General features: G+C 52.5%; 1 protein-coding gene across 1 annotated transcript; it reads right to left on the bottom strand.

The window, feature by feature from the left end:
* Positions 1 to 1500: 1500 nt before the first annotated feature.
* Positions 1501 to 11484, bottom strand: LOC133348024 (homeobox protein unc-4 homolog). The gene is made up of 3 exons (XM_061560838.1): positions 10598 to 11484; positions 7766 to 7935; positions 1501 to 3874 (listed from the first exon to the last, which is right to left on the bottom strand). Exons 1-3 carry the CDS (start codon positions 10938 to 10940, stop codon positions 3137 to 3139), a joined length of 1251 nt encoding a protein of 416 aa, XP_061416822.1. The 5' UTR covers positions 10941 to 11484; the 3' UTR covers positions 1501 to 3136.
* Between the last annotated feature and the right edge of the window lie 191 nt (positions 11485 to 11675).

The following is an 11675-nucleotide window of genomic DNA, read 5'->3' as shown; positions in this document are numbered from 1 at the left end:
TGCGTCTTATAATGCGGTATAATTGCGTATTTTAACAATGTTGTAACACTTTGTGCTTATTATTTGAAGCCCATAATTTGCACTCGAGTTTTGTGTGTGTTTGTATTGTTTGTTCTTGTAACCTCCTGCCCCGCCCCGGGACTGGACATGTGTCAATAAGAGCTTTGCAGCTCATCGGATTCCGCCGTTCCGCAAACGCCACTGTTCGTGTCGCTGTTCATCTGCCCGCTTACGAATCTGGTCGTCGCCAAACATGTTTGAACAATTGTCTTTGGTTCTTTCGGTAAAGTCACGTAGGTAGAAAAATAAAACTAAAATAATAATAATTTTGTTTTATTTTTCTACCTACGTGACTTTTCCTGCGGTCACGAAAGCTTCAAATCACGTTTGAACAATTCACGTGGCAGTCTCCAACTCTCCGACTCTCATCGTCCACTCTCCTCCATCCCTCCACTGACCTCTCCGCGTATTCGACCTGGAGGTGGGCCGTTGCACCGAAACGTCGCAATGTTTTTTTTTTTTACAAATTAGTTAACTTTATAGATTTGTTTTATAATCTACTATGTTGAGCGCGGGATCAGATCTTGTGTCATTTTATTTACATACCGGGCACAACAGGTGTTGGGGTGAGTGTTACTTTACGGAGCGCCTAATAACCCGGAGAATACGGTGTGTACGTGTGTGTGTGTACGTGTGTGTGTATGTGTGTGTGTGTACGTGTGTGTACGTACATGTGTGTATGTATGCACGTGTGTGTATGTGTACTTACGTGTATACGTATGTGTACATGTGTACGTTTGTGTGTACGTGTGTGTACGCACGTGTGTGTATGTATGCACGTGTGTGTATGTACGTGTGTGTATGTGTACTTACGTGTGCACGTGTGTGTATGTGCACTTCCGTGTGTACGTGTGTGCGGTAGTGCAGCGGTTAGCGCGCTGCGCTACAAACCCGGCGACCCGAGTTCGATTCCCGCTCACGGTCAACACCGGTGACGACTATCAGAACCGGTCCTGGGCCTCCCCTAGGTAGACTCAGCCTCAACTGAGTACCTGGTGCGGTGTGCAGTAAACATCGCCACTGGGGATACAAAGGCGGTCGAGCGTTGTCCTGGCCACCCACCCTCTCGTGTGCCGTGCGGGCCTTCATAGGTGCTTGCGATAAGCACTTGCCCCAACAGTCTGTTTAAGCTATACGGGGATCTTTGTTTTTGTGTACATGTGTACATGTGTGCACGTGTATGTGTGTGTGTGTGTACGTGGTGCTGGTCACCCACCCCCTCGTGTGCCCTGCCGGCCTTCATAAGTGCTCGCTAACAGCACTTGCCCCTACAGGCTACACGGTTGAAGGCCACACGGGGGGGGGGGGGTGGGGGCTTCGTCTCGTACCCAGTTGGGTGTTGCGAGACTTGGCGGTCACGGAATGAATTGACGAGTCGCGCTCATGAAACCGTCTCTCTTTTATATTTATATAAAGATGTCCCGCGACAGCCTGCTCCGAGTCCACTCTCAAAACGCACGCGGCACGCAACAACACGTCGGGGTGTTTCCGTTCCCGTATGCATAATAAAGTATACGCGTATAGAATTGCATATATAATATCCTTATTTTAAAAAAAAACCTGTTACGTGGTTCGCAAGGGTTCTTGTTTTGCCTCCTACACACCTGTAGCATCTCTGAAATCCATAACTTTGTCTTCATCATCATCATCATTGCCATCATCATTACCGTCACTATCATCATCATCACACGCTTTGGCAAATCGCGTAAGTGGCTATGGCTAACTGATGACATCACTAAAAGTTGCGTGATCGGTTACTTTTTTCTTACATCTCTCTCGAAACAAACTTATCGAGCTAGATACACATCGTCACCACCAGCCGCGTAAACATCGTGAACTCTGATTGACTTCAAAATATGTGTTTTTAAAACGGTTGCTATATAAATAATTCAATATAAACGATGCGAGTGAGGGTGCTTTAAATTGCCCCACAGTTGGTTAAATGAAGGGCATTGTAATATTGTATATAGCACGTGCGTGTATATTAAAGCAAATAAGTGTGTATACAGATAAACGGCATCGCCCCCGTTATAGGAATATTGAATTTCCACCGTTGGCTTAGAAATCGATCCCCCCCCCATCCACACCGCCCCTCGTCCCATGTTCAATTATATCTCTTTTTCCACTGCAGAAGCCGAGCCGTGCCGTGCCGTGCCGCTCCACGTGACACCCCTGGCCTTGCTTGGCCCCGAGCGAGATTTTCCGGTGTCTTCGTGGATAGAGCAGAGTCTCACCGGTTTGGGTTTCCGGATCAGCTCGGCAAATAGCCAGTGGGTAAATAACCCGAACCGTGAGGGAACCGTGCTGGCGCGGTTTGGACGTGCCAATGGAAAAGAGATATTCATTGACTTGACCCTGCGGGGTAATGATTCACCCAGCACGTGCGATGTTATTATATATTTATTTTAAAAGCTGTGCTGTGTCAGTGTTAAGAATGGCTACGGACAGGACACAATTTCAATAAATATAAATTTTGCTTGAGAATTATTTAGATTTTTCTTTCAATTTAGATTCAAAATGTTGGCGCGGGCGAAGAGCCAAACAACGGTGGCTCGCAATGACAAAGCGGAAGTCTTTAACGTCCACCTCAACGGCAGACGGTGGGCTTTGGTAACGAATGAACGTAATCACGAACGCTGGAGCGTTCACCTGCAGCACAGAAGTCCAACTGCGCACGGTCGGAGGGTCGACTTATTCAGCCCATCATCTCTCCCGGGGGGGAGGTCGATACATTCAGTACCATCACTCCACTCATAGTCAAAAACTCGACAGCGGTTGTCCTCCGAGCAGAGCCGTCTATGGGAGGGGGGGGGGGGGGTTGAGGCCCGACGCCTTTAAACTAAACCGGAAGTATTGGATCTGACACCGGTGAAGTCGAAGCACGCCCCCCCCCCCCCAACCGCGGGGCCCAGGGCGGTTCCCCCACTCCCCCCCCCGTACCCTAGGGACGGCTCTGCCTACGAGGTTACTGGCCCTCGTCATAGAAACGTGGAATTCCCACCAATAGCCCGTGGGTCACCAACGCCCCTATGTGCTCGCGGACGCACTCGGTGACGATTTGTGGCAATGACAGCGTTCATTCGCCAACCGCACTCGACTGAACACTCTCCACCGCCACCGCCGCCCCCTGCCCCCCATCTTCTCCAAATGTCAGCGTCGGGGTCGGATTCCGGGTCGGGGTCGCGGCCACTGCGGGGGGTCTCTGCCGCACCACCTCGTCGTCCTCCTCCTCCACCTCCACCAAATCCTCCCCCTCCACCTCCTCCTCCTCCCGGTCTTCCGCCTCGTACATCGCCGCCTCCTCCAGCTGCTCCACCAAGAAGCCCAGCGGCTGCTCCACGAGGAGGAGGCCTCTCGTCGTCGGGGCCGCTTCCCTGCCCTCCGCCCCCTTCCTGCGCGGGCACGGAGCCAGCGAGGGCAGCAAGAGGCTCTCCACGCTGAATGGGATCACGGCTCGGCGCTTGGGGGTCCGGCACCCTGGGGAGGGGTCTGCGGGTGGGGATGGGTGGCGAGGGGATCTGGTGGACCCCTGCTGCTCCTGCTGCTGCTGCTCCTGCTGCTGCAGGTGCTGTCCATGGTGCTGTTGCCCCTGCTGCTGCCCCTGCTGCTGCTCCTGCTGCTCCTGCTGCTGCTGCTCCTGCTGCTGCTTTCTCCTCTTCTTGTCGCGCCGCTGCCGCTCCCTGCGGGCGATCTCGGCGGGGTCCATGGGCTCCCCGCTGCACGTGAGCGGGTGGGCGTTGTGCGCCGGTCTGCCGGGTCCCTTGCGCGTGTTCTCCTTCTTGCGCCACTTGGCGCGCCGGTTCTGGAACCACACCTGAAGGCGGGGGGGGGGGCAGGCGGGAGGGGAGGTGACAGAGGGAGGGGAAAGGGAGGCGTAACGGCGAGGGGGAGAGAAAGAGGGGGAGAGGCAGGGATGGAGGGACGTGGATGGCGACGCGGGTCAGGGAGCGAGGACGAGGGGGGACGGAGAGAGGGAAAATAAATCGGAGGCGAGGGAAGGTTGAGAACGCGAGCGAGGGTAATGAGTGGAGGGAAAGAGGTGGAGAGGAGGGAGCCGGGTGGTCGCGGGAGGGGAGGGAGATAGCAAAAGAGAGATTTGCAGAGTTAAACAAGTACGCAAAGAGGTGAGCAAATCACTTAACTCACGTGCATGCACTGCATACATATACGCAAAGACGTAGGTGACGGTATAGTGAGTAAATACAGAGATAACCGGGTACACAGATGGACGAGCACACAACCAGAGAGAAATTAACAAACACACACAGAGGGAAGGCGGCCAAGCGGACAGATCAACGTGGAGATGGAGCAGGATCGGAATGGATGGAAGCAACCAGGGCAGCAGCGTGGAGGGATGGCGACAGCGTTTTAGAGGAGGCCTCCATCCAGCAGTGGAGAACCCGTGGCTCATGATGATTATGATGGTGGGGAGGAGGCCTTCATCTCGCAATGGATCGACCATGGCTGCTGCTGCTGCTGATGATGATGCTGCTGCTGATGATGCTGATAATGATGATGAACTTTAGTTGGTAAAACTGATTTATATTTTGTGCCACGGTAAATTGACAGTTGATTGCATTTACGGTGTAAGAAAAAAAAAACCCGATCATGCTGACGAGCAAATGAATAACTTAACAGACATTTAAAAAAACATAGATGTACAAAACCGCCCCCACGGTATAGACGGCAAACGGGCAGATAGCGAGAGTCAAATAAACACGAAAGTGAACAATAGAAAGAGTTAAGCAATCGTCGCAACGACTCGTAACGGCGGCAAGTAAACGAACGCACGTGAAGTGACAGTGTCAGAGTGGACGTGACGCCCTGCTCAACAGAGCCACATCTCCTTGTTCAGAGGCCCTGAGCCGGTGGTGGAAATTCCACATTCCTATGGCAGAAGGAAATAGTATATCCACAGAGCAGACCAACTAATAAGTGGGTCTCGTTTTTATCGACCCCCCCCCCCAGAAGGGATGATGGGTGCATCAAGTGAGTCTACCGCGATTCTATGCGATGGAGAGATTTTACTTCCCCGTCATAGGAATGTGGAATGTGCACCAGTTACTCAATACTGTCAATTAATTAATTTATTCATTTAAACATCACTTATTCGAGCTAATACGATTCATAACAAAAACAAATACACACCCATTCGGGAATAAAAGCTGATTGGAAACTGAGAGTTTATAAAAATCAACGTCCGTGTTGGTTTCCTAACTCCATCATTTTGCACTATAAACGATTGCGTGTGTTTGTAAATAGTGTACGGGTGTTTGTAGAGACCATTGTCAATAGTGTGCACCGCTGAATGGTTGACTATACTTCACCACGTTGGTCAATGCGGGTTGGTGATGTTTAGCCGCGTCCGGGAATCGAAATCAGGTTACTGCAGAGTTTAGTGCGCAAGTGCGCTAATCGTTGCGCCACCGCTCCCCTCACCCCCCCCCCCCCCAATTAGTTATATTTGATGATACATATAAAACATTTTAAACAAATAAAACACACACGTATTGTGTTGCTGCAATTGTATTGTCTTGATAATGAAATTAATTTAAGGTTAAGCTTCACCATTGTTGATGGTGAAATTAAATAGGATTTTAATACGCACAGAAAAAGCCAAAGAATGTGCATCACAATTAATAATTTACTGTGGGGAGTTGGGGGGGGGTTAGGCGACGTAGAGTAATGATATTGCCATATTTGTGTTGTAAGACCTTCCACCACCCGACACAGCCAAAGCACTTAGAATACTGTACATTGTTTAACAATGCACTGAACCGGTGATTTGAACAACCAACAGGTTATATTCTTACAACCAAAAATATCAGCAAATTAACCACGATTATACATTATTTTTTGTCAAATATTAACTTTTACCATAATGGCAAAAAATCTAGAATCTTATTTTAAAATAATAATAATTGAATGTATAATGTACCATTACAATTGTCATGTGCATGAAATGTTTCTACAACGTTTATACGTTGCCCAAAAAGGTAATAATTGTGATATTTACTGCACCACTGTCGTCATAAATGATGGAAAAATCAAATATATTTCTGGAAATATCTCGTTCATTGAAAAAAACATCGAAATAATTGTCAACTTTAATATACAGTACTGGTCATCATAGTAAAACTAAATTATATTATGCATGTTTGTCGAGGCCATACACAATTACAGTAAAATATTTCTAAGTAAAATTTGTCTTAATTGTTCAAAGTAGTTTGCAATACACACACAGATCACTTTACCGTTATGATTATTGATGATAAAACAATTCATATATAGTCCTGAAAAAAATATTCGGTAAACACTTTACCATAGCCGTTATTATGGAGGTAATTTTGTTTGGACAAAAAAGTAAATAGAATCAACTATAAATTTAAACTAAACTATTAAACCTATTTTTTATTTCACCCGGTTAGGCCGTTCAGCTTTTTTCAGAAGCGACCTGGCCACAAATGATAGCTCAACGAAGTTGGCTTATCATCAGAATATGGCTTATCATCGCGTAGAAATTTATAGCAGCCAAATACTCTCAACGGAAGTTGATTCTAAATGTGGAGGGAAAAACCGGACGACCCGGAGAAAAATCCACGCGACCACTGGGAGAACATGCAAACTCCAAATATACAGCAGGCGTCCGAGACGGGATCAAACCCACGGCCTCCTGCATACCAGGTGAGGTAGTTAACATCTCGCCACAGTGGCAACACAAAAATAAGTTTTACCACCTAAAGTTCTTAGTTATCATCAACATCATCTTCATCAGCAGTCGTGATAGATCCACTGCTAGATGACGGCCTCCTCCCCATCATCAACATGAGCCATGGTCTATCTACTGCTGGATGAAGGCCTCCTTCTCCCCACCATCATCATCATCATCGTGAGCCCATGGTCTATCCACTGCTGGACGATTTAATCACTCCATCTCCTCGGTGGTGAACCCGCCCCATCGGAACGGCTTCCATTTCTTTTGCCTGCCCGCTCCGTTACCATCCTTGGCCCGGCAAGAGTGTGTCATCGTCTGGTGAAAGTAGACATCTACCGAGACGGCAATGCCCTACGCTAACACCGCACGTGCCACGCGGAGTGAACTACGTACAAATTGGTGCCAGTGCTGTACCAACGTAGAGGAGCGGTGTCGCTCAGTGGTTTGTGCAGTGCCCCGGGAAAGACGTCAACAACAACAACAACAAAACCCGCACGGGCTACCTCGCTCACCTGGATTCCCGGCCACGGCTAGCATCAGCGGTGGCTCTGTGAACCGGTCCCGGTGGATCCATCTGTCCCACGGTCGACGGAGCCTCACTTTAATGCCCGGTTCGGCGCGTAAATAACTATCGGCACTGGGGATACAAAGGCGGTCGGGCGTGGCGCTGGTCACCCATCCCCCGTCCTCTCCGTGTGCCGTACCGGCTTTCATCTCGTGCGACTCGCTAACGGCACTGGAGATACAAAGGCGGCCGGGCGTGGCGCTGACCACCCATCCATCCCCTCCCCTAAGTGCGCCGTATCGCCACCCCACCGCATCTCCAACCGTCTGTCGAGGCTGCCCGCGGGGCGCCTTCGTCTTCCGCCACGTGGTGTTCGTTCACCTGCACGCCACGTGGTGTTCGTTCACCTGCACGCCACGTGGTGTTCGTTCACCTGCACGCCACGTGGTGTTCGTTCACCTGCACGCCACGTGGTGTTGGTTCACCTGCACGCGGGACTCCAGCAGGTCGAGGCGAAGCGCCAGCGCCTCGCGCATGAACACGTCCGGGTAGTGGCTACCCGCGAACGCGCGCTCCAGCTCCTCCAGCTGCCAGCCGGAGAAGTTGGTTCGGGTTCGACGCCTCTTGCAGGCGCGCAGACCGGGGTCCGGGGAACCTGGCTCGGAGGGAGAGCAGGGGTCGTGATTATTATCAACATCATCATCATCACATTTGTACCTTGCTGATCTGGTCAAGGGGCATAAACAATCATCGCGCGAACTCCGCTCATCCTCGCAGCAGCAGCAGCAGCAGCAGCGGCAGCACCAGCAGCAACAGCGGCAGCAGTAGCAGCAGCGGCAGCAGCGGCAGCACCAGCAGCAACAGCAGCAGCGGCAGCAGTAGCAACAGCAGCGGCAGCGGCAGCACCAGCAGCAACAGCGGCAGCGGCAGCAGCAGCAGCGGCAGCGGCAGCAGTAGCAGCAGCAGCGGCAGCGGCAGCAGCGGCAGCAGCAGCAGCAGCAGCGGCAGCAGCAGCAGCAGCAGCGGCGGTTTTTGGCTGAGCACCGTCGAACAAAGACGACGGTCACCGCGTCACGCGCTTCCAGACGCGCTTCGGCGGCCGTCTGGAACGCTCTTCCTTCCGATAGTAGGAAGTCACTGGAGCTAAGCACTTATTGATATAGATTGAAAACTCATCTCTTCAGAACCGCTCTTCGTGATTAATTTGTTGTCCTTCCCGAGCACCTCCGATTATCACGGCTGGCTACGTACGGTGCGAAAGAAGTTCAACTTACATACGTGGGAAGTACGTGGAGTGCCGTAATGTTCACCATCAATATCCAAATATAACTCTGACCCTCACACAAACCCATCCTATCTCCTCCTAACCTCAAACTTTAACCCCTAACCGTAACGCTACCCCGAGACACTAACTCTAACCCCTGACCCGAACCCCTCATTAGAACCCTTAACCCTAACTCTGACCCAGAACCGTTAACCCCGGAAAGTGAATATTCGGTTCGGCACCTGGCTCCCGTGTATGTGCGTAACCCCGTGTCTCTGTGTCCCCGTGTCTCCGTGCGTAGTCTCGGTGTCTCTGTGTCCCCGTGTCTCTGTGTCCCCGTGTCTCTGTGCGTAGTCTCTGTGTCTCTGTGCGTAGTCTCTGTGTCTCAGTGTCCCCGTCTCTCGGTGCGTAGTCTCCGTGACTCTGTGTCCCCGCGTCTCTGTGCGTAGTCTCCGTGTCTCTGTGTCCCCGTGTCTCTGTGTCCCCGTGTCTCCGTGTCTCTGTGCGTAGTCTCTGTGTCTCTGTGCCTAGTCTCCGTGTCTCTGTGTCTCCGTGTCTCTGTGAGTAGTCTCCGTGTCTCTGTGTCCCCGTGTCTCTGTGTCCCCGTGTCTCTGTGCGTAGTCTCTGTGTCTCTGTGTCCCCGTGTCTCTGTGCGTGGTCTCCCTGTCTCTGTGTCCCCGTGTCTCGGTGCGTAGTCTCTGTGTCTCCGTGTCCCCGTGTCTCTGTGAGTAGTCTCTGTGTCCCCGTGTCTCTGTGCGTAGTCTCCGTGTCTCTGTGTCTCCGTGTCTCTGTGAGTAGTCTCTGTGTCTCTGTGTCCCCGTGTCTCTGTGCGTAGTCTCAGTGTCTCTGTGTCTCCGTGTCTCTGTGAGTAGTCTCTGTGTCTCTGTGTCCCCGTGTCTCTGTGCGTGGTCTCTCTGTCTCTGTGTCCCCGTGTCTCTGTGCGTAGTCTTTGTGTCTCCGTGTCCCCGTGTCTCTGTGCGTGGTCTCCCTGTCTCTGTGTCCCCGTGTCTCTGTACGTAGTCTCCGTGTCTCTGTCCGTAGTCTCTGTGTCTCCGTGTCTCTGTGCGTAATCTCCGTGTCTCTGTGTCCCCGTGTCTATCTGCGTAATCTCCGTGTCTCTGTGTCCCCGTGTCTCTGTACGTAGTCACCGTGTCTCTGTGCGTCGTCTCCGTGTCTCTGTGTCCCCGTGTCTCTGTGCGTAATCTCCGTGTCTCTGTGCATAGTCCCCGTGTCTCTATGTGTAGTCTCCGTGTCTCCGTGTCCCCGTGTCTCTGTGTCCCCGTGTGCAGTCTCCGTGTCTCTGTGTCCCCGTGACTCTGTGTCCCCGTGTGCAGTCTCCGTGTCTCTGTGTCCCCGTGTCTCTGTACGTAGTCTCCGTGTCTCTGTGCGTCGTCTCCGTGTCTCTGTGTCCCCGTGTCTCTGTCCGTAGTCTCCGTGACTCTGTGTCCCCGTGTCTCTGTGCGTAATCTCCGTGTCTCTGTGCATAGTCCCCGTGTCTCTGTCCGTAGTCCCCGCGTCTCTGTGTCCCCGTGTCTATCTGCGTAATCTCCGTGTCTCTGTGTCCCCGTGTCTCTGTACGTAGTCTCCGTGTCTCTGTGTGTCGTCTCCGTGTCTCTGTGTCCCCGTGTCTCTGTCCGTAGTCTCCGTGACTATGTGTCCCCGTGTCTCTGTGCGTAATCTCCGTGTCTCTGTGCATAGTCCCCGTATCTCTGTGCGTTGTCCACGTGTCTCCGTGTCTCTGTGCGTCGTCCCCGTCTCTCTGCCTCGTGTCCCCCTTCACATAACTCGTGTCCCTGCGTCACTGTCCCGTGTCCCCGTGTCCCCGTCACCCCGCGTCTTCATCCCACGCCTCCGCGTCCCGACGTATTGTGTCCCCCGTGCCTTTGTCTCGCGTGCCCCGAAACTCTGTCCAACTTTTCTTCCACGTCTCGATCTCGCATCGCCGTCTCTCACATCCCATGCGTGTCCCTGTGACCCCGTGTCCTGTGACCCCGGTGTCACCGCGCGCCTGTCCCTCGGTGTCGCCCGTGTCCGTCTCCCCGACGTCTCTCACCCGCGCACGTGGAGCCCGCACTCGCCGTCTCGTCACCACCTCCGCGGACCCCGAAGCCCGCGGGTTCGAACCCGGGCGCAGTCGCGCTCCCCAGGACCTGAAACCCGCTCGGGACCGCGGCCAGGGGAAGCTGAAGTTGATGCTGATGGTGCTGCTGCTGATGCTGCTGCTGATGATGGTGCTGGTGATGATGCTGCTGATGGAGGTGTTGTTGGTGGTGGTGGTGCTGTTGCTGTTGCTGGTGGTGGTGAGGATGGTGGTGGGGATGGTGGTGGTGATGGTGGTGGTGATGGTGTTGATGGTGGAGATGATGATGCGGATGAGGAAGGTGTTGATGGAGCATTGTCGGGCCGGGCGCGCGCAGCAGCCGCTGCTGGTGACGATGATGATGACTATGATGATGGTGATTATGACGATGATTATGATGGTGAGTATGGGCTATTGCGTACTGATGCTGCTGATGATGATTATGATGATGGAACCGAAGTTGCTTCTGCCGATGATGCTGTTGTTGTTGTTGCTGGTGATGATTATAGTGACGGTGATGATGGCAATACTATCGCTGCTGTTGCTTCTGCTGCTGATGCTGCTGATGATAACGGAACGGCAGTTCCTCCTTCTGCTGCTGATGTTGCTGCTGTTGCTGAAGCTGCTGTAATTAAATTTTCTTCTGCAGCTGACGATGATTGCGGAACATTCGATGCTGCTGATGCTGATGCTTCTGAAACTGCTGTTGCTACTTCCACTGCTGCTTCTGCTGTTGCTGCTGCTTCAACTTATTCTGTCTTGTGCTGTTGCTTGCTGCTGCTGTTGCTGTTAATGATGATAACGATTATGGAACCACCACCGCCGCTGCTGCTGCTACTGCCCAGACAGGTCGCGCCGTCCCTAAGATCTCTGATGGAAGGTGGTGATGGTGGAGGTGATGGTGGTGGGTGGTGGTGGAGGGTGATGTTTGAATGATTGAGGTGGTGGGTGGGTGGGGGGGGGGAGCTGCGTTCGACAGGGTGGTGGGATGAGGAGGTGGGAGGGCGGGGAGGGGGGAGGCGGTGTGGGAGTCTGCGGGGTGGGAGAGGGG

This window comes from Lethenteron reissneri, chromosome 26 (genome assembly GCF_015708825.2).
Source record: "Lethenteron reissneri isolate LAM-NWPU_2019-01 chromosome 26, ASM1570882v1, whole genome shotgun sequence".
Classification (NCBI taxonomy): domain Eukaryota; kingdom Metazoa; phylum Chordata; class Hyperoartia; order Petromyzontiformes; family Petromyzontidae; genus Lethenteron; species Lethenteron reissneri.
The sequence above is the reverse complement of the archived record's forward strand: the minus strand, read 5'-3'. Positions and strand labels throughout refer to the sequence as shown.

What these genes read in the sequence shown, in the direction of transcription:
- LOC133348024 (XM_061560838.1), bottom strand. Translation starts at nt 10,940, where the DNA reads ATGCTCCATCAACACCTTCCTCATCCGCATCATCATCTCCACCATCAA. An exon ending in TGCGGGCTCCACGTGCGCGG is followed by an intron (nt 7,936 to 10,597) that starts GTGAGAGACGTC and finishes CCTCCGAGCCAG; the next exon opens with GTTCCCCGGACCCCGGTCTG. An exon ending in TGCTGGAGTCCCGCGTGCAG is followed by an intron (nt 3,875 to 7,765) that starts GTGAACCAACAC and finishes CCCCGCCTTCAG; the next exon opens with GTGTGGTTCCAGAACCGGCG.